The 23114-nt window shown below is 42.5% G+C and overlaps 1 protein-coding gene across 5 annotated transcripts in view; it reads left to right on the forward strand.

The window, feature by feature from the left end:
* Positions 1 to 23114, forward strand: part of GFRA1 (GDNF family receptor alpha 1) — a 206065-nt gene that overhangs the window by 39071 nt on the left and 143880 nt on the right. For 4 of the 5 annotated variants that reach the window (XM_059173082.1, XM_059173085.1, XM_059173083.1 and 1 more), the window contains exon 5: positions 22922 to 22936. The exons of the other annotated variant lie outside the window; for it this stretch is intronic. In XM_059173082.1, the coding sequence (XP_059029065.1) occupies positions 22922 to 22936 (15 nt within the window). The remainder of the gene's footprint in view (positions 1 to 22921; positions 22937 to 23114) is intronic. 5 annotated transcript variants of the gene reach the window in all.

The raw sequence follows: 23114 nt of genomic DNA on the forward strand, positions 1-23114 counted from the left end.
TTTAATAGTTTCCAGAGTCCAGCAGCAGGGCTGGCTGGTTGGCATAAAGGACCAACACTCTCTCACCCATTTGAATTATTGGACATTTGTTGGTGAGAAGGAATAGTGAGCCATTGAGGAAGAAAGTGATGGGTCTGCCTTCTCCTCCTCTGTCTATACTCTGTCTTCCTCCTGGGGTCCCAGGTGGACCTGCAAATAACATGAACTTATCTGCTACAGACAGAACCACATTTTAAGGAAATCCTTCTGAAATGGTCTTGTTTGCAGAAGGAAGTGCCCTTGATCCACAACTAGGTAGAATTATTTCTAAATAAGCTTGTGTGCCCAGGTCTTGATTTAGGTGTTGTGGAAATGTGAAGTAATGCCTGTCACAGGGCATTAGCTTTTATATTGTAGTTAGAATTTAAATTTATGGGTATATTCCAACAGATTATTTTTCTTCACTAAGCAGGTGAGTTGGGAAAAGGTTGGCAGCGGTTTTCAGTTAAGATGGAGGTCTAGAATCTGGAAAGGGGAAAAGGGGAATACTTTTTAAGAAAGAAAAACATTTTTTCATCAAGGTAGCATTCAGAACAAGAAGTTTTCACTTGGATTTACCTAACATACACACACTGAAAAAAATACTTCCTACAAATTACATCATTTGAGTCAGCAACAAGATCCAAATGATCTTAGGATGAGTTATCTCCATGCTTTATATGATACAAAGGTGTATTTGCTGCAGTGGGTACAAATGTATAACTTTGAATCATAAAATTTTAGAGGTAGATGTGGTTTTAGCAATTACTTAGTTCCGTGTTATTGAACTAAAGACATGGGGGCACTGAGGCTCATGTGGCTTATGTCACAGAGCCAGCTAATGAAAAAGCTGGAGTCGGAATTTGAGGCCGTCTGCTGGATCTCAGACCTCACAGGCTCTTGAAACAGTCCTGGGGACGGGTTTTGTGCCTGCTTGGTTGCCTTCTCTGGGACCCATCTGCCATTGACGGTCCCTTTACCTCTTTCAGGAATTCCCTCCAAGCACAACATTTTACTTTCCTGCTCAGAACTCTTCTTTGTTCCCCATGGAAAGTATTTAAGATGTATAAAAATATTTTGAAAATAGAAAATAAAGTCCAAATTTTCCTTAACATGGCATTCAGGCTTTCCCACGCTGTAATCTAGCCCTGTCCTACCTTTCTAGCTTCCTCTCATTCTGTTCTCCCCTACAAACGCAAAGATGCTTCCTTATTCCAGAAGACGTTCTGTATTTCCACACTCCCATGATCTCCTTCAGCTTCTGCTTTGAAGTCGAAGTTCATCCTCTCTGAAGTTTACTGAATTAATTGTGGTGGCTGCTGCTTTAATTAAAAGGAAAGTAACACTTCTCTTGCTGACAGCTTTGATAAAGTATTTTTTTTTTTTTTTTTGTCTTTCAGTGGTGTGTGTGTGTATGTGTGTGCACGTATACCTGGTTTCTTCAAGGCCGGAGCCCTGTTTCTATGCATGGCTACTGTCTAGTAGTTGCTCAATAAATATTTCTAGTGAAACCAGTCCTTCTTCTTCTTTTTTTTGTTTTTAAGGTTTTATTTATTTATTTGACACACACACACACAGAGATCACAAGTAGGCAGAAAGGCAGGCAGAGAGAGAAGGGGAAGCAGGCTCCCCACTGAGCACAGAGTCCAATGTGGGGCTCAATCCCAGGACCCTGAGATCATGACCTGAGCTGAAGGCAGAGGCTTAACCCACTGAGCCACCCAGGTGCCCCTGAAACCAGTCTTGTTTATAACATCAAGAACTCTTCCCTTAACTAACCAGAGAAGCTGGATTTCAACTGAGAACCGGCATACAGCAGCCTTTGTGTGTATGTATATTCATGTGGCACATTCCTAGAAACTCTTGGGGAGCAAATAGTTCCAGTCTTGGGAGACCACATGTCTAGTGAGCAAAACCTGAGCTTTGTCATAAGAGAGAACTCATTTGAGTCCAGCTCTTTCCTTTCTATCGCTGTGATCTTGAACAAATTATTAGTCTTCGTCTCTAAAATGTGATGATGCTGTTTATCTTTCAGGGATGCTGTAAGGATTAAATCAGAAAATTCATGTGATGTACTTGGGATAGAGCAGGCACTTAGGAAATGGTGGTAAAAATCATGATCGATCAGGAGTCCCTTTGGTCAGGAACCACACTGTAGGGGCACTAGGCTGGCTTAGTCGGTAGAGCATGGGGCTCTTGATCTCAGGGTCATGAGTTTGAGCCCCATGTTGGGTGTAGACATTGCTCTTAAGTAAAGAGTCTATATGAAACAAGATGGGATTGGGAGACAAACCATAAGAGACTCTTAATCTCACAAAACAAACTGAGGGTTGCTGGGGGGTACGGATGTAGGGAGACGGTGGTTATAGACAATGGGGTGGGTGTGTGCTATGGTGAGTTCTGTGAAGTGTGTAAACCTGACGATTCACAGACCTGTCCCCCAGGGGCAAAAATACATTATATGTTAATTAAAAAATTAATAATAATAAAGTCTAGGGTCACCTGGGTGGCTCAGTTGGTTTAGCATCTTGATTTTGATTTGCATCCTGACTCTTGATTTTTGGCTTAGGTTATGATCTCAGGGTCATGGGATTATGCCGCTTTTTGGGCTCTATGCTCAGCTCAGAGTCTGCTTGTCCTTCTCCCTCTGCTCCTCCCCCATTTGCTCTCTCTGTCTCTCTTTCAAACAAACAAATACAAGCTTTCTAAAAAAAAGTAAAAAGTCTTAAAAAAAAGGGAACCCCACTTCAGACTGGGTTGTAAGTCCTCAATTACCTGATGCCCTTTGGGTTGATGAGATTCGACATGGAGAGAGTGTTCCAGAAAGTTGTCAAATGGGTGGGTGACTACTCCCTTGGAGAAATGGTTTCATAAAGTACAAAAATGGCCAAAAGAAGCTCCTTGTGAATTTTAAGTCAAAGTCATAGCTAGTGATCTCCAGGGAAATCAAGGGGAAAACTAAGCTCCCAGGGGGTCCCAAGTGGGGATACAGAATACTGTGGAACAGCCTCCCCTCCCACATGGATATTTGTATCGGTGAACTGCTTAAGATAAACTATCATCTCACCTTTACAGAAAAAAGAAGAGGGGCAAGGATGCCACCAGTCCCTCCAGCACGCAGTCCTCCATCATTAACAGAGCCCTAGCACTAACAGATCTCCTTAAAACATGCATGTATTAGGGGGAAGGGCCATCCTGCAGCTGACTATCTCTATAGAAACGTGAGTCTATGTCTGTGTTTTAAACTAGGAGGAGAGCCACCTCCTCATCTCCATTAGTCACTGCAACTATCTGCCCTGTATTGAACACATGATGTAGCCATTAAGAGAATTGGGGAGGGTTCAAGTCTTAGGACTAAGACGGGGAATACTGCCCTTCCTTTCCCTAATCTCCTTCCACAGGAGAACAGGTCCGTCTGATATCATTGTTGGTGCTCAGCAGCTCTAGATCAACAAGGACTGAGAGTTGGGTAGAGACAACAAGAGCATACACAATCAGCCCAGAGTGTGGGCTCCTTCTCCACGTCCCCGTGCTCTGATGAAGTTTGTACTAGGTCATTCCATAAAAATACTTGAGCTTTGTTTTGGATAGAATTGACTAGTTGGTTAAGTCAACCATTCTGGCTGTGCACTCACTGTACAGTCCCTCTGCCTCATTGCCTGACCTTCCCACTGTTTGGTTGGATGTAACCAGCATATTCGTTTTCTACTGCTGCTCTCACAAATTACCCCAAATTGTGTAACTTAACCAATACAAAGTTATTGTAGTTCTTTAGGTTCAAAATCCAGTATGGATCTTCCTGGGCTAAAATCAAGGTGTTAGCAGGGCTGTGATTTTTTTCTGGAGATTCTGAGGGAGAATCCATTTCCATCCCTTTCCCATCGTCTGGAGGCCACCTGCATTTCGTGGCTGCCGGTTCCCTTCCTCCATCTTCAAAGTCAGCAACTTAGCATCTCTCCGGCCCTTTTGTTCTTCTTGAACCTCTCTCTTGGGAAGGGTTTTCAGCTTTCAAGGATTCAGAGTGATGATTAGATTGGGTCCTCCGAGATAATCTAGGATCATTTCCCCATCTGAAGACCCTTAATTTAATCACCTCTGCAAAGTCCCTTTTGCCATGTAAGTAACATAGCCGTGGGTTCTAGGGATTAGAAGGTGGATGTCTCTAGGGAGTCATTATTCTGCACACCTTAGCAGAGGGAGAGAAGCCTAGTGCCCTTGGCCATTCTTTGGAGCCCTCCTGGCTTCCTAGGGCTGCCCAGCTGGGAGATGATTGAAACCCCTTTAAATCTCATCCTCAGAGCCTCCCTCCCAACTTCTGTTAGCCTGCAATGACATTTCCATCATAATTCCTTTAACTTTCCAAATCACACCACCCAGGGCTTTCAAAGGCAGCCAATTGCTCACTGACTACCAAGCCTGGGCGATAATGGGAGGGGTGGGAGAAGAACAGAAAAGGACGTTTTGATTACCCAAGCCCTGAAACACTCTGGCTAGAAATAGCCATGTTACAGCCAGTTCTTTTGAAACTCTAAGTCAGGTACATTTTGTAACAACTGCTATAATTTGAAGATGTCTCAAGCCACAGACTGGCTCCAGAAATGAGCTCTGTTCTTTATAGCACACTTTGCCCCAAACAAAGGCCCTTTAAAATAACTTGATAGGCACTTACTGCGAAATATCCTAGAGGGCAGAGATTATGGTCTATTGGGCTTTGTATATGCCTGGTACCGAGCACAGTGGGTGCCTGCCCTCAGTGCTGGGGCCGGGGTGGTTGACGGAACACTCTTTCACGAATGAGCCCACAGAAGAAGCGTCTCTCATGTGACAGGACACACAATTGAGCCCACTTTCCACGTCTACCTGTTGAGTTCTCCGAAGAAATGAAAGGACTCTGAGAAATTTTGTCTCGGCTTCCATAATGCATTCTGTAATGGAGGCAATCAAGTCAATGAAACTGTCTTCTATTGCAACTTACTGGAAGCTCTGAAGAGAAGAAAGTACAAGAATTTGAGAGTATCTCATTTGTGGAGGCAGGATTCTAGTTCTTACATCGTTTTAAAAAAGATCACCCTCACCTCATCCCACAACATGCAGTAGTGAGTAGCATTTGTGGAATGAGAGCGTGATGGTATGGCTTGGTGCCTGTTAAGGACAGTAGCTTTGCAATTAGGTAGCATGGAGTTGGAGTCATGACTGTGCCACTTACCAGCTCTGACCATGTTACTTTGCCTCCAAATCTGATCTAACTCCAGAGTGCAGGAAGGAAAGCGTCCGTTGTTTGACAGGGTTCTTTGGGTGTTGTTGGGATGGAGAAGAAGCAACATGGGATATCTTGACTCTGCTGCCCAGTGATGATATCTTTATCACCAGCCACACTGAAGTCCATTTCTGTTTCCTTTCTTGGGGTGCAGACATACCTCTGGATTTTGTGTTAAGTTTCAGCAGGGCCCAGGACCTAGAGCTTGCCTCTGCTTCGCAGACCCTGTTCTTATTAACCTGGACATGAAGATCAAAGAGAGACTTGGAGAAGGAGAAGCAGAAACCTGCCTGAACCATTCAGGGTTCACAAGTGTGGCGTGCCCAGGGGAACCTCCCAGATGACATGCAAAGCCCCTTTGAGATGAAACCCCTCTTAGGAAAAGTTCTCTCTCTGTGAATGGGGGTCTGTCATCTCAGTTCGGTCTTCCATCATTTTAAAAGGCAGTCCTTTTGATCATGAGTCTTAAAGAGTTCAGACAAAGTTTTCTGGGCCTGCCTTATTTGGGAAACATTTGTGCTTTGTAATGACTTGGGCACACCAATGTTTAAAGGCCGTGCTGAACATCTTCGACTCTAGTCCAAGGGACCAATTGGCAGAGGGCAGCAAACAAGGAACCTTTTGTGCCTTCATAATTGCAGGGCAGCAAGCATTTTATAACTGCTGAGTGGACTTCAAAGTTAATCACCATTTAGAGTCTGCATGAAATGATCCTCTAACGCACGGGGGACCAGGAGGATTTCGATGATTTATTTATATTTAAAAATCTAAACCAGTACTACCCAAGAGTACAAAGCTATATATGTCACTTAAAAATTTCTGTACCATATTCAAGATGTAAAAAAAACCACACAGATGAATAAACTTTAACATTTAATTTCACCCCATTAATCCAAAATATCATTTCGGCATGTAATTCAGTATAAAAAATTATTAACTGTTCTACTTTTTTCTCTGACCAAGTCTTTGAAATGCAGTATCTGTTTTATACCCAGAGCATATCTCAGTTCAGACTCCCATGTTCCAGGGCTCTGTGGCCGCCCATGGCTGGGTGTAGACTGAGGCACCAGGCTGCGATTCCTTGAGAGGAGATGCTGTATTTCATCTGTGCCCAGTATGCAGCATGGTGCCAACATCCAAGCATGTGAGTTTATTTAGATGGTGTTCATAAGATGAAGAGTTGGATGCAGTTATGAGATTGGCTTGCCCAGCTGTGGCCCCGAGAGGCAGAGGTTGGCATAGATCATCTTTGGAAATACCCATTTACCAGTTGACGGCCATTTTGGTTGTTTCCACTTTTTGGTGATTATGACTCATGCTGTTGTGAGAAGTCATATATAAGGTTTTGTGGGGACATATGTTTTCCTTTCATCTTTCTTTCTTTCTTTCTTTCTTTCTTTCTTTCTTTCTTTCTTTCTTTTTTTTCTTGAGAGAGAGAGAGAGTGAGCAGAGCGGGGTTGGGGGGGCGGAGAGAATCCTAAGCAGACTCCACACCCAGTGTAGAGCTTGATGCAGGGCTTGATCTCACAACACTGAGATCATGACCTGAGCCCAAATCAAGAGTTGGATGATTAACTGACTGAACCACCCAAGGGCCCCTTATCTGTTTTCCTTTCTTTTGGGTGTATACCTGGGACTTGAATGAAGATCATATGGTGATTCATTATTTGACCTTTGGAGGTCATGCCAGACTCTTCTTCCAAGCCTGTATTTTCGAATTCCCAGCAGCAGTGTTCCAGTCTCTACTGCTCTTCATTAACACTGGGTATTGACTGTTGTTTTGCAGATAGCCATCCTAGTGGCTGTGAAGTGTTACATCGCTGTGGTTTTGATTTGTGTTGTCCTGATGCGTAATGCCGTTGAGAGACTTTCCATGTGCTTATTGGCCATTTATGTACCTTGTTTGGAGAAATGTATATTCAGATTCTTTGCCCATTTTTTAATTAGGTTATTGCTGTCTTTATTTTTAAGTAATAATAATTCTTTACGTAGTCTAGATATGAGTGCCTTATCAAATAGATGATTTGCAGTTACTTTCTGTAATCCTGTGGGTTGTCTTTTCACTTTCTTGATGGTGCTCTCTGAGACATGATTTTTTTTTTTTTAAGATGCAGTTGGCTTTATTAAGTGACTTGGGCAGCATCCCTTTATGACTTGGACAGCATCCCTTCTAAGTAGAGAGATGCTCCCCTATACACGAAATTTTTAATTTTGAAGATATTTAGGCTCTCTGTGTTTTCTTTCATTGCTTGTGCTTTTGATGTCATAGTTAAGAAACTATATTCATTCATTTAAATTCTCAGCTCAGTATAGCTCAGTGGTACAAATATTTATCCACAAAGATTTAGCCCTTTAAGAGTTTTTTTTTTCCCTAATCTCAATTTTAGTTTTTTTTTTTTTTTTTAAGATTTTATTTATTTATTTGTCAGAGAGGGAGAGAGAGTGAGCGCAGGCAGACAGAATGGCAGGCAGAGGCAGAGGGAGAAGCAGACTTCCTGCGAAGCAAGGAGCCGGATGTGGGACTCGATCCCAGGACGCTGAGATCATGACCTGAGCCGAAGGCAGCTGCTTAACCAACTGAGCCACCCAGGAGTCCCAAGTTTTTTTCTTTTTTTAAAGATTTTATTTATTTACTTGACAGATCACAAGCAGGCAGAGAGGCAGACAGAGAGAGAGAGGGGGAAGCAGACTCCCCACTGAGCAGAGAGCCTGATCTGGGGCTTTATCCCAGAACCGTAAGATCATGACCTGAGCCGAAAACAGAGGCTTTAACCCACTGAGCCACCCAGGTGCCCCTCAATTTCAGTTTAACGCAAGAAATTGGAAATATGTGTCCAAAGGTAGGAGAATGATTTTAAAGAGGAAAAATTAGTGCTTACCTAGATTATTCTTCAGAATTATACATATAAAGTGTTTTGTATTAACACTGACATATTGTTATATTGTAATCTCAACTGGAAAAAAGCAAATACATATTCATGAGAAGAATATTCATAGAAAGAAACATGGCAAAATATGAATAGTGACTATACCGAGAGTTCTGTAGATTTGTTATATGTTTGATCCATTCTGAGTTAATTTTTATATGTAGTGTGAAATAAGAGTCCAGTTTTTCACATGGGTATATCCAGCTGTCCCATCATTATTAGTTAAAAAGATTATGTTTCCCCCGTAATTCCTCATGGAATTATCCAAAATTCAGTTGATTATAAATGTGAGCGAAGGTTTTTTTCCTGGGCTCTCAATTCTATTCCATTGATCTATGTGTCTAACCCATGTAACACTGTGTTGATTACAGTGGTTTTTTTTTTTTTTTTTTTAAAGATTTTACTTATTGACAGACAGAGATCACAAGTAGGCAGAGAGGAAGACAGAGAGAGAGGAGGAAGCTGGCTCTCTGCTTTGCAGAGAGCCCAATGTGGAGCTTGATCCCAGGACCCTGGGATCATGACCTGAACCGAAGGCAGAGGCTTTAACCCACTGAGCCACCCAGGCGTCCCGATGACAGTGGTTTTGTAGGAAGTTTTGAAATTGGGACGTAGGAGTATGAGAGCTCCAACGTTGTTCTCCTTTTTCAAGATTGTTTTGGATCTTCAAGATTCCTTAATATTCCATATGAATTTTAGGATCCCCTGCCAGATTCTGCGAAGAAAGCTGGATTTGATAGGATCGTGTTGAATCTGTGGATCAGTTTGGGGAGTACTGCCATTTTTTTCACCCATTGATTCATTCGCCTCTTCTAGAATTTTATATTAATGAAACCAGGCAGTATGTCCTCTTTTGTGTAAGGCTTCCTTTGCTCAGCATGATATTAATGAGATTTATTCCTGTTGTATATATCACTATTTCCATTTTTTATATTATAGTACTCTATTATTTGAATATACTTAAATTTGTTTATCCATTCTCCTGTTGATGGACATGTGGACTATTTCTGAGTGTTATGAACATTTGTGTACACATTGTTTTTGTGGATGTATGTTTTCATTTCTCTTGAGTGAATACCTTAGAGCAGAATTGTGGGATCATGGTGTAGGTATATGTGTAGTCTTTAAGAAATTACCAGACCTTTCCCCAAAGTAATGCCATTTTACACTGTTACTAACAATGGGGAGTTTCAGGTGCAATTTATGAATCCTCACTGACATTAGATGTTGTGAGTCTCTTTAATTTTACCCATTCTGAGTGCATACTGATACATTATTACGGTTGTAATTTGCATTTCCCATATGACTAATGATGTTAGACACTTCTTTCCGGGCTTATTGATCAGTTGTATATTTTTCTTTGTGAAGTGTCTGTTCAAGTGTTTCACTCACTTTAAATGTTGCATTGTTTGTCTTTTTATTACTGAGTTGAAGGAGTTCTTTACAAATACTAGATACCAGACCTTTGTTAGATACAGGTTTTGTGAATATTTTCTCCCCCAAATAGCTCATTATTCATTTTCTTAATGATGTCCTTTATTGAGCAGAGTTTTAAAATTTGATGAAAGTTAACTTCTTTTTGTTTTTATTGCTGTTGCTTTCAGAATACTTTTTAAGACATCTTTACCTACTCCTACACTAGAATATTTTCTTATGCTTTTTCCTAGAAAAATAATAGTTTTAGCATTTATTTATAGGTCTAGGACATATCATGAATTTCTGTGTGTGGTGAGAGGCAGGTGTTAAGTTTATTTTTCTCTCTATGGATCCTCCAGTACCATTTGTTGAAGAGACTTGCCTTTCCCCATTGGACTGAGTTGACTCTTTTCTCAGACATCAAATGATTGTAAAAATGCAGGTTTGTTTCTGTGCTCCCTATCCTACTCTATTGATCGACTTGTCTGTCTTAATGCCAGTAACACTCTCTGTTGATTACTGTGGCTTTATTATATGTCTTGAAGTCGAGTGGTGTTAGTCCTCTGACTTTGCTCTGCTCTTATTTTTTTTTTTTTTTGAAAGATGACTGGCTATTCTTAATTCTTGTATTTCTTATAAATTTTAGAATTGGCTTCTCACTTCCTGCATAAAGTCTGGCAGAATTACAGTTGGGATTGTGTTGGATCTATGGATCAATTTGCAGAGAACGGATATCTTAACATTATTGAGCTTTCCAGTCTGTGAATACAGCATGTATCTCCACTTCCTTAGGTCTTTTCTGGCTTCCCATGAGCCCATTTTATTTTTTTTTGGAGTCACTTGTCCTGTCTCTCCCTTTTCTCTCATTTCCACTTCTTGGTTCTACAGTGCCCTGGTGACGAGAAAGTGTCCTACAGTGAGATTTGCTGCTGGGATCTTTGGCAAATTAACTTATTGATAAAAAGAAGATAGAAAATGATATTTAATTCATAGAGTTTTGGAGAGCATTGTATTTTCTATATATTTTCTATAATTATATATTTCTATATCTTTTTATATATAAATAAATTTTATATACAAATATATAAACAAAATATATATTATCTATTTTGTACATAAATATATATTTCTTTATATTTTCTATAATTTTTTATATAATCTCTCTATATATTCTATAATTTCTAAAGAGGACCCTTAGAAATAAAGACTCAATAAATGTTGGCTTTCAGACTGCCCTTCGCGATCCAACTTAGTTTGGACCTGGTCCATGAAGCCCCATTCCTGAGATTTCTTCTTTCCTCACTCTGCTGTCTTACTTTCTCTGAAGAATTAAACACTTTTGCCTTGCGTGTGTCTGACACTCCTTTTTATCATAAACTGTCTGTAGGATCTGGGTTTTAGCTTCTTTTAGGTGCATTGATTGTTTAATACAGTACATCAGCTCCACAGAATGCTAAAAAGGCATCAAAAATTTTAACTTTATTTTTTCTGGGTGTGATTACATCCATTATCTTATGTTTTCATCGGAAAAACAGTAAAGTTTGGCTTTATCCTCAATTACAGGTGAGAAAACTGAGGGACTCCAGGAGGGACTAAGAGCCAGCCATAAACAGTTAGGGACAGGGCTGGAGCTAGAACCCAGATTCTGGATTTGAAGAATAATAGACAGGATGCTGGAAAAAAATACACACACACACACACACACACACACATGCACACACACACACACACACGCACGCACCCTGTGTATGCACAGGGTGCACGTGTGTGTGTGTGTGTGTGTGTGTGTGTTTATGTATACATATTATACAGAAAGCATGCTTAAAATTTCTCAAGCTCTGTAAGATGCTGGGATCGTTTCCTTCAGGGCCAGCCAACGGCGCAAATCCTTCATGAGATGACATTTACATCTCATGACTGTGCTAAGCCAGTGAATAATATCATACAGGTTTAAAAGAATCTTAAGCTGCCGAGTGAACTTTGCCTTGTCATTCTGAAAAGCAGCCCAGTGGGGTGTATTGTGTGGTGCCAACATTTATTACTTGCCGGCTCTTCCTCCCAAGGATAAAACCTTACAGCTGCAGAGGCCAATCGGGAGGTCCTCAGCTCTCTTGGTCCTCTGCCCCCTGGAGGGTCCCGGCCCCCTGCAGAAGAGCTCAGCCTGGCGTGAGGTCCTGCCACGCGTGGGCATGATGGGGAAGAGAGAGGAGCGCGTTATCTACCAAGCCTGTGAGCAGACGACTTTAAAAAAACATACTGCCTTCCAGAAGAAAGACTCACACGCTGAAAGGTTCATGAAGTACCTGTCGTTCATATTTAATTACTCGCTCCCACCTCTCTCGGCAAGATACTGGCATGTATGTCATATCGGGTACGGGGTCATACTTCAGGGCTTAATGTTTTCTTGCAAAATAAACATTGATCTTGCTTCCTCGGGAACAAATCTGACCAGGGGGCTGCTGGGCATGGAGAGCAGGCTTTTTGCATCCAGACCCCGGCAAGTATGTTTTACTCATCACAATAAGCGCGGGGTCTAGGGGTCCAAAAGAGTGTGTTGATTTCGTGATATCAGGAAACTTCATTTCTCACAAGTCTCTGCCCCAAACACCTGCTTCTAAGAACCTTCTGTGTGCGGGACGCTGTTGGCTTTAGGAGCTGCATGAGGTTGAATCCCCCTGAGAGCATCTGTGGCTCCCAGGGTAACCGGTGGGGGTGCAGAGCCTCGGAGGGGGCAGTGAACTTGGCCAGTGGCCGAACCAGCTCCCGGCTCCAAGCCTGTGAGTGCAGAGCCCGTATGAGTACAGCCTACAACGCACTTCCTCCCACCCTACGTTTTCTGTCCCCTTACCTCTCCCTGGGCCTCAGAAAGATGACCCGTCTGTGAGCCGTACCAATCTTTGTCACTCTGGTGTGCGGCCCTGTGTTGAATCGTTCTCACTTAACTTAGCCGCCTCTTAGAATCTTAGCCTTCCATCTGGCTCTGCGTCTTGTCCTCATATCCTTCCTTTACCTCAGCGGTTGCCATAAACCTACAGAGATTGTAGTTTTTTTTTAAGATTATTTGTAAAGTTTTAACAAAGTCAGGGCTCACCCAGGTGATTTCCACAACGGGACCCCAAATCCACAGATAATAAAGGTAAAGAAAAAATTGTGGTTGGCATTCTGGAACTATGGGGCTGCGGATATGAAAAAAGCATTATGGGTATGGCTTGTGCTAACTCCCTGAACTGTTTGAAGGACTGAGGTACTTGGGCCGTTAAGCTTCCACGCGTCTATCCATATTGGCCATTCATTAAGAGACAGTGTAGCGTCAGGGTTAGGAGCTGGGGTGTGAAGCCAGATCACTTGCTTCCCTGTGACCTTTGGTAACTTCAGCTAACCTCTCTGCTCCTCTGTTTCTGTGTATGTAAAATGAGAATAATAATGATTGCTAACTTTTCGGGGAATGGAGAGGATTAAGGCAATCTGTATGAAATACTTAAAATAGTGGGTGATATATTGAACACTCTGAAAGCATTTTAGTTATTATTACTACGAAGATGTGTCCACTATACTCCAGTATTCTGCCTCAGACCTTGGGATTCTGATGGACAGAACATCGCTGGCATCCTGGTACCTCCAGCTCTGGCGGAGAGAAAGAGAGAAAATGGCAAGAGTGCATTAGTGCACCAGGGGGACAGGCAGGTGATCTGGGGTGTACAGCTGAGTCCCCAGGAAGGGTTCCTGGGACGTTCAGGTGAGAACAATAGACCTGGAAAGAATAGCAGAGGTGTTCTAGTCAAACCCCCTTTGGGACCTAGGGTGCGTAAATGATTTGTCCCCATTTATCCCGAGGCTTTTTGGTAGGGCAAGACTGAAACTGAGGTCGGGCCAGAGTGTTTCCCGTGGCCAAACGTTCTCCCTGAAGATGTGTAGGCCAGTTTGCCAAAACATATTCACTTCCTAAATCATTCTAATCAGCAATGCTTGATGCTGGGGGGAGCTTCTCCGAACTCAGACTTTAATTGTCTCTGGCTCCTGGGAGCTCTCCTGATAGTAATCTGTGCCAAACCATCAGAATAATGATGATGGCCATTGTCTTATGTTTACTTAAAAGTTGTCTATCCTGGTAATGATCACCTGGCAAAGAGAGAGACATATCCTGTTGGACATTTGTAAACATTTAGTTTGAGTTTAGAAATCTGGGCAACCAATCTTATCAAAGCCTGGCTCTCCCAGACCTGCGTGAGGAACATACAGGTACTGAAGTCAGTTGACTTGGAAACAGAACGGCTAGAACATCTTTTGGGAAGTATATGTTGGGTGGGGGGCATAAAAATTGATGGAAGACAGCATGAAAACCTTAAAGATTTCAGATGGTTTATAATTTATGTGTAATGGGAAAAAAGACCTTACTCCTGAGATAATATCTTGGGATAAATTAGAAACCACCAGCTGTATTATGGATATGTTTGTGGATATAGTGAAATGCAGAGAATGAAAATTTTTTTTTCTGTGAATGTAATTTAACAGGGGTACGATGATGAATAAGCTGTACGCCATAAGAGCACATTTGATATAATGTGTGTAATTTTCAACTTAAAACCATCATGCTTTAGAACTGGAAGGGACCTCAGAGATCAAACCAGATTGTAGCCGGAGGAATCAAATCCCAGAGATGAGTGGCTTTGCCTCTACTGCGGATAGAATCCAGGTATTTAGGCCATTGTGTTGGGAGACTTTTTAGAACATAAGGCTTGATTGCTGTAGGTTGATTTTTTTTTTCTTTTTTTAAATACCAATAGTGGTCTTAGTATTGCTAATCAGAGCCAAACTAATTTCTTCTGGAAGGTGCCCGCCTCTTCAGCCCTTTGCATACGTGGATGCCTAATAAAAATACTTTCTGGGGCGCCTGGGTGGCTCAGTGGGTTAAAGCCTCTGTCTTTGGCTCAGGTCATGATCCCAGGGTCCTGGGATCCAGCCCATCTGGCTCTCTGCTCAGCAGGGAGCCTGCTTCCCCCTCTCTCTCTGCCTGCCTCTCTTGTGATCTCTTGTCCGTCAAAAAAATAAAGTCTTTAAAAAAAAAAAACCGTCTGTGACCCCCCCTAATTAATATTCAGACATGTAAGTTTGGGGAAATTAGAACAGTATTATTTATCAAACTCTTCTTTTGTTTGAGCTATCGACGTGGCTTCTTGTGATTTCTCAGTTAGCTGATTTAAAAGAATTCAGAGAAAGTCATGTATGCTTTTCTTTTCCAAGAAAAATGCTGGTTGCTGGAGGGATTGAGTTTAATATAGTTTCATATCATAGAGGTTTTAATAATGCAGTCTAAAGTATTTGTACATGAATTCATTAAGCCCAGATTAGTCTTATTATAATTACTCAAAAAGTAATTCGATTTAAGAGAAAACATTTTAAATGGATATAAAATACACTGTTAGCTGGGAAGCCATACTGTTCTCCTTTATCAGCTCCATAAAGTACTAGCACATTCGAACATAACTTTCAGAGTATACAGAATGCAATCATAAAAAGTATTATTCCTAAATCTATTTTTTTATGTTCTTTCAGTAGTTAAGAGCTTTATCCCTCTGTGCTAGGAATGAGATATACTAGGAATAGCTTGTCGTAAAAATCTTCAGGGCTTCCTAGCTTGTATCTCTTACACTGCCTCCCCACGTCAGGGCTGGCTGATGGGTTACAAGCGCGCAGCCCAAGATTGATGTTGGTAGCACATTCCCTAGAAAATGTAGCAGGAAGGTACTTCAGGGCTTTAAAAAAAAATTTTTTTTCTTACTCACAAATACTAGAAGACATTTACTGACTGCCCCGTGCCTTCAGAGGTCCGCCAATGACAGGCAACGTATTGGTCTTCATTTCTAACACGAGAGAAGGTGAGGAGAGGCCAGGAGCAAGGAACACCATAGAACATTCCCTAGCCAGCACCCAGAGGGAGACAGTGAAGAAAAAGCAGAGGGAGATAACGAGGCCTACGCGCATGAAAGAATGGGTGAGTGTTTGGCATCAAGGGCTGGAGACTGAGGAGGGAGGCCTAGTGCCCAGTCACCGTGACTCAGGGGGCTGTGTTCAGTTCGAGCTGCCTGAGGAAGCCTGGGGGAGACAGGAAGAGTGTGGAGATGGGCTCATGGCCATGCGGCTGCCTGAGCTGTCTGGCTTTGGAGACACAGGAGACTAATCACAGCTCCGGGTGGTGCCATGGAGGCCATGCTGGGGCTCTGGAGGAGCCTTGGCGCTGGCCGTGCTCCAGGAGAGCACAGACTTGCACCTGGATAGGAAGGGGCTCCACTTAAGTGGTCTGTTGTGTTCAGACTTTAAAATTTATTTAATCAAGCAGCAGAACCCTTTATTTATTCTTAAAGGCAAATTCTTCATAGAACTCTACTGTGTCCAGCAGAATGGGTCTCACTCCCGCTGTCCCCATGCCCCTACCTTCTTTGAACCCTAGGCTTCTGGGAGTGTGGTTTCAAACTTGAGTCAAAGCTCAGGGCAGGGCTGGGTGAGCCCTTTACATGGTGACCTTGAGAAATAATGACAGGTCTAGAAGAGATAGGCAATCTCAGAAGGGTGAGTGGTGCCAAAAGAGAAAGGCCAGGCCCTGGCTTTGTGGAACTTCTGAGTTTCAGGCACAACTCTTCAGATCACAAGTGTTTGGAGATAGGACGTCCTTGGGTCTCTGATCTCGCACATTAAAAATAGTTCATTCATCGGGTAATATTTGAGAATGGCTTTAGAGTTTCTTAATGGCATGTAGCTACATGACAAGAAGGAATTAAAACGATCATTTTATTTTAATGTTTTTTTTTCCCCCCTAATACTTTTCCAGTCCTATACAAGTCATGAAGGCTTCTCAAATAGTAGTCCATCAATACATGTGTGTTGACTAATAATCCTACAGTTTATAGAATTCTTTTGGAGTACTAGTTACAGTGCATTTTTATATATATTACCTCATTTAATCTCCACAGCATGAGGAGGTAGCACAGAAGTGAGCTACTGTTAATTTGTATGTTGCTAATGAGAAATGCATGGCTTGGGAAGGTTAAAGTCATTTGCCCAAGGTCACACAGTCAGGCGAGGAACCGGCTCTGACTTCAAGACCTGAGCTCTTTTCTATGCTATCCTATTGCTTATTATTACAATAACATTAACTTTCACTCATTGAACATGTACCATAAACCAACTACTACGTGCTAATTGCTTCACATGCATCTTGGCTATCCCTTTGAGTCTAAACAGAAAGTTATATTATTTCTATTTTATAAATGAAAACACTAAGACCCAGGGGGGTTAAATAGCTAGTCCAACATGGCTAGGATGGTGAACTAGCAAGGATTTGAGCTTCTATGATCTGATGCCAAAGTCCCTCTCTCTATTCTGATTAAATTACCCAACCTGATCCTCATCATAGCCTCAAGGTAGGGAAGAAGCTTATCTCTCCCATTCATGGTTTATAGATGGGAACACTGGCTACAGGAGGTTACCCCTGGCTGGGGGCTAGGACCCAGTCTTAGGTCATGGGATCCAGTGGCCATAATTATGTGGTAACATGGCAGTGGATCATATCTGAGAGAGGAGGAATTAGCACAGCCCTCCTTGGGAAACCCACCTGCCATTTTTTGGACCTTGGCTTTATCAATGTCAAGAGAACTACTCTGGAGTGCTGGTGTAAGACGAGAGAGGAGGCATTGGTGTGCCCACTTTTCAACATGGAAAAGAAAGAATTCACTTCATTCATAGAGATTTACTGCAGTATGCAGACTGAATTCTAGTTACTCTTCATATTCATGGGTAAAGCTGGCTGGATTTTGAAATTTGGTGAGGGGGTAGCTCTGCTGGTCTTGCAACTGATTTTGGTTAATGGTGAACCTTAGCCCATTCAAGAAAGCCTCGTTCATTTCACCTGTTCCCTATGTCCCTCCCTTGGCCCCTGGTTAGTGGGTCCCAGTAAAATTTACAGTGCTTTACTGTAAAAGCACTTGTACTTGAAAGAGAATTTTCTTTCTGTAGCTCAAACCACAGGAGGACTCACAAGACAGCTATCTCCCCAGGTGAGACTTCTTAAATGGGAGTTAAGTGCATGCATTTTCAAGAAACTAAACTCCCCTCATATATAATTTAACCTAGAAAAGAAAGCAAAATTGAGAGAGTAGTATGATTACATTGTTTGAGAACTGGTAACTTTACCTCCCCTAGTCTTATGGAAGTCAGGCACACTTTCACTGTTTGGCATATCTTGAATACTGTGGGGGTGTGGGCTAAGTGTGATATTGTAATAATAGTGAAGGTTTCTCTAACCATAGCCATGGACTGTGGATTGAAATAGTAAATTATTCCTAGCAGACTGAATGGGCAATAAGACTGCCATCCAGTTCTCCCCATAAAATAAAGCAATAGATAAATAAAGGAGAGCCAACTCACTTAACCCGCGTGGCTCGGTGCACTGCTAATTATTAACCCAGGCACAAGAGAGGGGTTCACCCAGAGTGTAGTTAAATCATTTTTAATAGAGGTAAACACTAGCCATGTGAACGAGTAGCACTCAAGAAAGTTTTTAATCAGCAACGTTTAGGAATCACCCAGCCTAATTGCCATAACTTATTAATAATATAAGTAAGTAATCTAGTCTTTTTATGGCCCCTGTCTCTGGAGGACGCAGTGCATTAAAGATCTCTGGGGTGTGAATCTCTCAGCAGCTGTGGGAGAGGAAGGCAAGTACCCCTGATGCTCACTCCTAATGGAAGAAACTGGACATCGAGGCTAAGAAAGACAAATATGCGTTCCCTCTCACTTTCTTCTTCCCACCGCTGAGTCACCCACTTCTCCTTGGCCTTTCTTCTATCTATAGGACAGAATGGCTCCAGGGGGTGGGGGAAGGGCTGGAGAACAGGCTGCCTTTGTTCACGTGAATGATTGGGCTTTGAGGGAAGTGAGTGTGAGCAGAGCTTTGTCTGAAGGGGTTTATTTCCTCTGCACAAGTGTCTCTGGTGTCCTTTGGCCTCAACCTGACCGTGGCTGGGTGGCTGCTGGCACCTCCCAGCTCTGTGCTTGTGTGATTCCCCACTCCTGGGAGAGCAGGAAAGATGGCGCTGGGTGTTACCCTCAGAGTGAGTGTTCACAGCAGCCGATGGGAGAACGTTTGTGTAAATTATCTAACTTAAATACTGCCCAAGACCAAAGTGCGGGCATTGAAATATCCCTGGGTCATCAACAAGGAACTTCAAGTTCAGAGCGTGTAAGTGATCAACTACCATATGATTCCTCGTGATCGGTCAGCCTGCAAGGCAAATATCACACTCAGGTTTGAGACTGTTTGAGTTTTATGAGTGATGAGTCCCTTTGACTTGGGGTGATGGGCACAAACACCAGAGTACATGATGTTAAGAGTATTTCTGTGGCTAATATCTTCTGAGAGCCGGAATTTGGGGGAAGGTAAAATGTAGTCAAACAGCGCAGGAATTACCTTCTTCTTACTTGTTTTTGGTTCTTCTGTCCATGAATCATTTGAGCCTGAGTCTACATGGCTGTTTCAGTCTAGCGAAGTGAAATTTTGAGGACGGTGCCCAAGCCGTTATTATCCAGAGCAAAGAGCTAACTAATGCTAAGAACGGAATGATTTATGCCACAGACTACAAAAGACATAAATTTAGAGTGTAAATTACAAGATAACTCATGTGCAAAATTGTTGTAATATTTATACTAGTGTTTATTAAAACTTACATTTGAATGAAAAGGTGCAAAATGTAAATGAAGCTGAAAAACTTTTTTTTTTTCTTAAATCTAAAATAGCCTATATGAGAATCAGGAGAGCTTTTTGGAATTAGAAGACATGAATAGCACTCTATGCAGATTTATCTGCTAAAGCATGAAATATACAGTGAAGCTGGAAGGAATAACGTGACTAAATCCCTGCCTGAAGTTCTTCCCTCCCCTCCCCTGATACTCTCCAGTGACTCCAATCAGTACTGAATTTCGAAGGAAGCCATCCCTGTCAAAAGCTGTGGAGAGGGTGAGGATCCTGGACGGATGTCGAGACTGGATCCGTATTTGAGAGACTAATCTTATTTCACTGATGTTTTCAAGGTTGGAAATTTTTGTCTGGATTCATTAGAGGAGAATGATAAATCTCTAATTTGTACTTTGCTAATAATAGGATGAGCTTTTGTGCTTCATTAAGGTTAAATGGATCTCATGTAGTCCTTGCTGAGTCTTTAGGGCCATGTGTGATCTTGGGAAAAGTCTCCTACTTCTGTGGGACTCAGTTTCCTCATCTGTAAAGTGAGGGGGTTGGACCAGATGAGCACTGAGACACACTAGCCCTCTTTCCTTCCCTCCTGTGTGGGAGCATACAACACCAGGCAGTGAGGACCCACAAAGATGATTAAAACACATAACTCTTGTCCTCGGGAGCTCACGGTCTACATAAATAACTAATTATAATATGAGCGGTAATTGCAACGTGCACACATTACTCTAGGGGCACAGAGGTGGAAACAGTGACTTCCTGTCTTTGGGGATAGGCTGTGTGAAACTTCGCAGTGGCTGTAACATTTGAAGGGTGAGGAGGAGGGCTCCTTCCGGTGTGCAGGCTGGTCAGAGGGTGGGTGGTTCTGATGGTGCGTTCCAGGCAGCAGATGCATGTGGCAGGTGTATTTAGGAAGCCACATGTGGTCCGGATCTCATGGTCTCCGGACTGTATGGAGTTGTGGGGGCAGTGCTAGCCACATACTGCTGGGTCAAAACCTGTGTCAATGAAGAATGATTGAAGTTAGGAGGTAATATACTGCTTATATATGTTAGGGCAGAGCTGGCTGTCTTGTAACAGACCACTATGCCCATTTACAATCTCAGTTAGCTTTTGTGAATATGAGGGATGGGGTGGTGTTCTTAGCCTGCTCCCTGGGCATCGTGAGCCTACAGCCTGTGATCCCTGAGCCACAGCCTGGCTGCGCCCTGGGGAGCTTGTGTATGGCATATGAAAGATGCCCCTCGCGAGTATCACATCTGCACCAGCAGAATGAGAACTGCTCCCACGGGGATTCTGTCCTTGTGGGCTGCTCAGTCTACCAGGTGCGTATTTCTTCTTTGAAAGGTGCATGTGCCCCTTTCGTCTCCACTCTCTGTGACCTTGTAAGGAGCTGATGTTGTAGCTGTTGAATGGCAGCAAATTCGATGTTGACAATACAGTTCTTATGTTGTTTTTTTTTTTTTTTTTGAAGATTTTATTTATTTATTTGACAGGCAGAGATCACAATTAGGCAGAGAGGCAGGCAGAGAGAGAGGAAGGGAAGCAGGTTCCCTGCTGAGCAGAGAGCCCAATGTGGAACTCTATCCCAGGACCCTGAGATCATGAAATGCCGAAGGCAGAGGCTTTAACCCACTAAGCCACCCAAGGCACCCCTCTTATGTAGTTTTTAATATGAAGATAAAGTTTTAAAATTCAGAGTATAGATGAAAAGCATGGCGTTGTTAAAAAATTAAAATAATACAGAAGTGCTTACGTAAGTTTTAAAGACGAGACCCCACATTTCATCACTGAAGACAAACATTTCCATGGCTGTCTGTCTGTGTGGAGATAGACGCAGGCATACACCCACGAAAGTGGGCTCAGGATACATGTTTCACGTTGCTGTCTGATTTCTTTTCCTTCAAATGCAATCAAAGTCTTTAAATAATCATTTTAAATGGCTGCACCATAATCCATCGTGTGGGATAAATTATTTGTGGTTTGATTCCCTGGGGACAAACAGTCAATATCCATCATTTTGCCATTATACACAATGCTGCGATGAACATCCTTGTAGACTTACTCAGTGTCTCGAGTTATTTCCTTAGATTAAGTTCCAGAAAGCAGTACAGTTACGTCAAGAACTATATAGTTAGCACTTCCTTACATCTTGTCAAGCTGTCTTCCAGAAGTTTTGTACCTATCTGCAGCCCCATTAGCAGGGCAGGCGCTGGCTCATGTCTGGGTGGGACTGTGTTCCTACCAGCACTGTCTTCCAACTTGAAGTTACTGAGTCAGAGATGTGAGCGGCCAAGAGTACTTCTGGGGTGACTGGGAGGCAGTAGAAGCAGGACGAGCCTGAATGAAAAGGCCCTGACGTATGCACATCTGTTCACCAAAAGATATGTACAAACAGACTCATCACCATGCCTAACTGTCAAACACTGAAAACAATCCAAATGTCCATTAAGATTACAAGGGGAAAATAAATTAGGGCATAATTGCACTGTGGAATACTACGTGGGAAAGAGAATGAATGATCCACTATTACATGCTACATGGGGCATGGGTGACTCCCACAATTGCTGTGCAGCAAAAAAACCCCAAAAAAGACAGAAAGGAAAAAATACGTAACATATGAGTCCATTTATATAAAGTCTATAAACAGGAAAAAGTGAATGTAAGCTGTTAGATGCCTTGTTGGTGGTTACCCTTAGGGGATATTAGTGACTTCTTGTTCATTTATGCCTTTTGCTAGACGTATGTTTCCCAGGGCCGGACAGAGTGCTTGGCATGTGGCCTCCCCAGTATTTGTTGAAAAAAAATTAATATTTTTTCACCTTTTAACAGACTTTGACCTAGGATTAATGTGAAGACATGGTAACATTAGTTGCGAGTTATGAAGCAGAGAATTCATACGAATGTTTTTTTCTGGGATTTAAATATGGAACCCTGGTATATTTGTAGATGCTTCCTCTGTTTCTTGTGTGGCGTTGTTGCTTTTGTGTTATGTATAAACCAGTCAGACACTTAGTGGTGAGTGAGGAGACGGATTTTGGAATCAGATCTTTGGGTTCAATGCCGAGCCCATTGCTTACTCCTCTGTGGCCTTGGATGAGAGACCCAACCTTCTCCAATCTCACTTTCGATAGTTTGTTTAATAAGGATGAGAATACAACCTACTCTATGGGGTCGTTGTGAAAAATAATATTATTAATATTAATGACAACCACCGAATTCTGTTTGCTATGTGCTGGACACTAACCTAAGCTCTTAAAACGGAGGACATTATTTGTTTGGTCTTTCCAGTACTCCTATCTATTTGTGGTTTGGGAAATGTAAGCCACAGCATTAGTAAGTGTTGAGCCAGAACTTAAACCCAGGAGTTCCATCCCAGAGCCCGAGCTCTTGACCACTACCTCTGAGTTAAAGGAAGTACTGTGCCCAGAGCGCTCAACGAAGTCAGCATCTGTTAGCTGTGATGATGGTCGTTGTCATTTTCAGCATCATGATTAATATGTTTTTCTCCTCTCTCTCCTCCTGCTCTCCTCTCTTGTTTCTCCGCCCTCCTGGCAGATATGTTCCAGCAAGGTAAGTTCACGGTCTCCTGCCTGCTTCTCCACTGGCTGTGCTCTTTTGGGAACAAGGGTGTTGTCTGTGCACAGAGGGTTATGGAACTTTTCATTCGCTGTGGACTCGTCACCGCGGCTTTAGGAGACACCATGGGGACAATAGCCTGAGGTGGCCTGAAGTGCCATCGGCCCCTCTG

This window comes from Mustela lutreola, chromosome 4 (assembly GCF_030435805.1).
Source record: "Mustela lutreola isolate mMusLut2 chromosome 4, mMusLut2.pri, whole genome shotgun sequence".
Taxonomy (NCBI): domain Eukaryota; kingdom Metazoa; phylum Chordata; class Mammalia; order Carnivora; family Mustelidae; genus Mustela; species Mustela lutreola.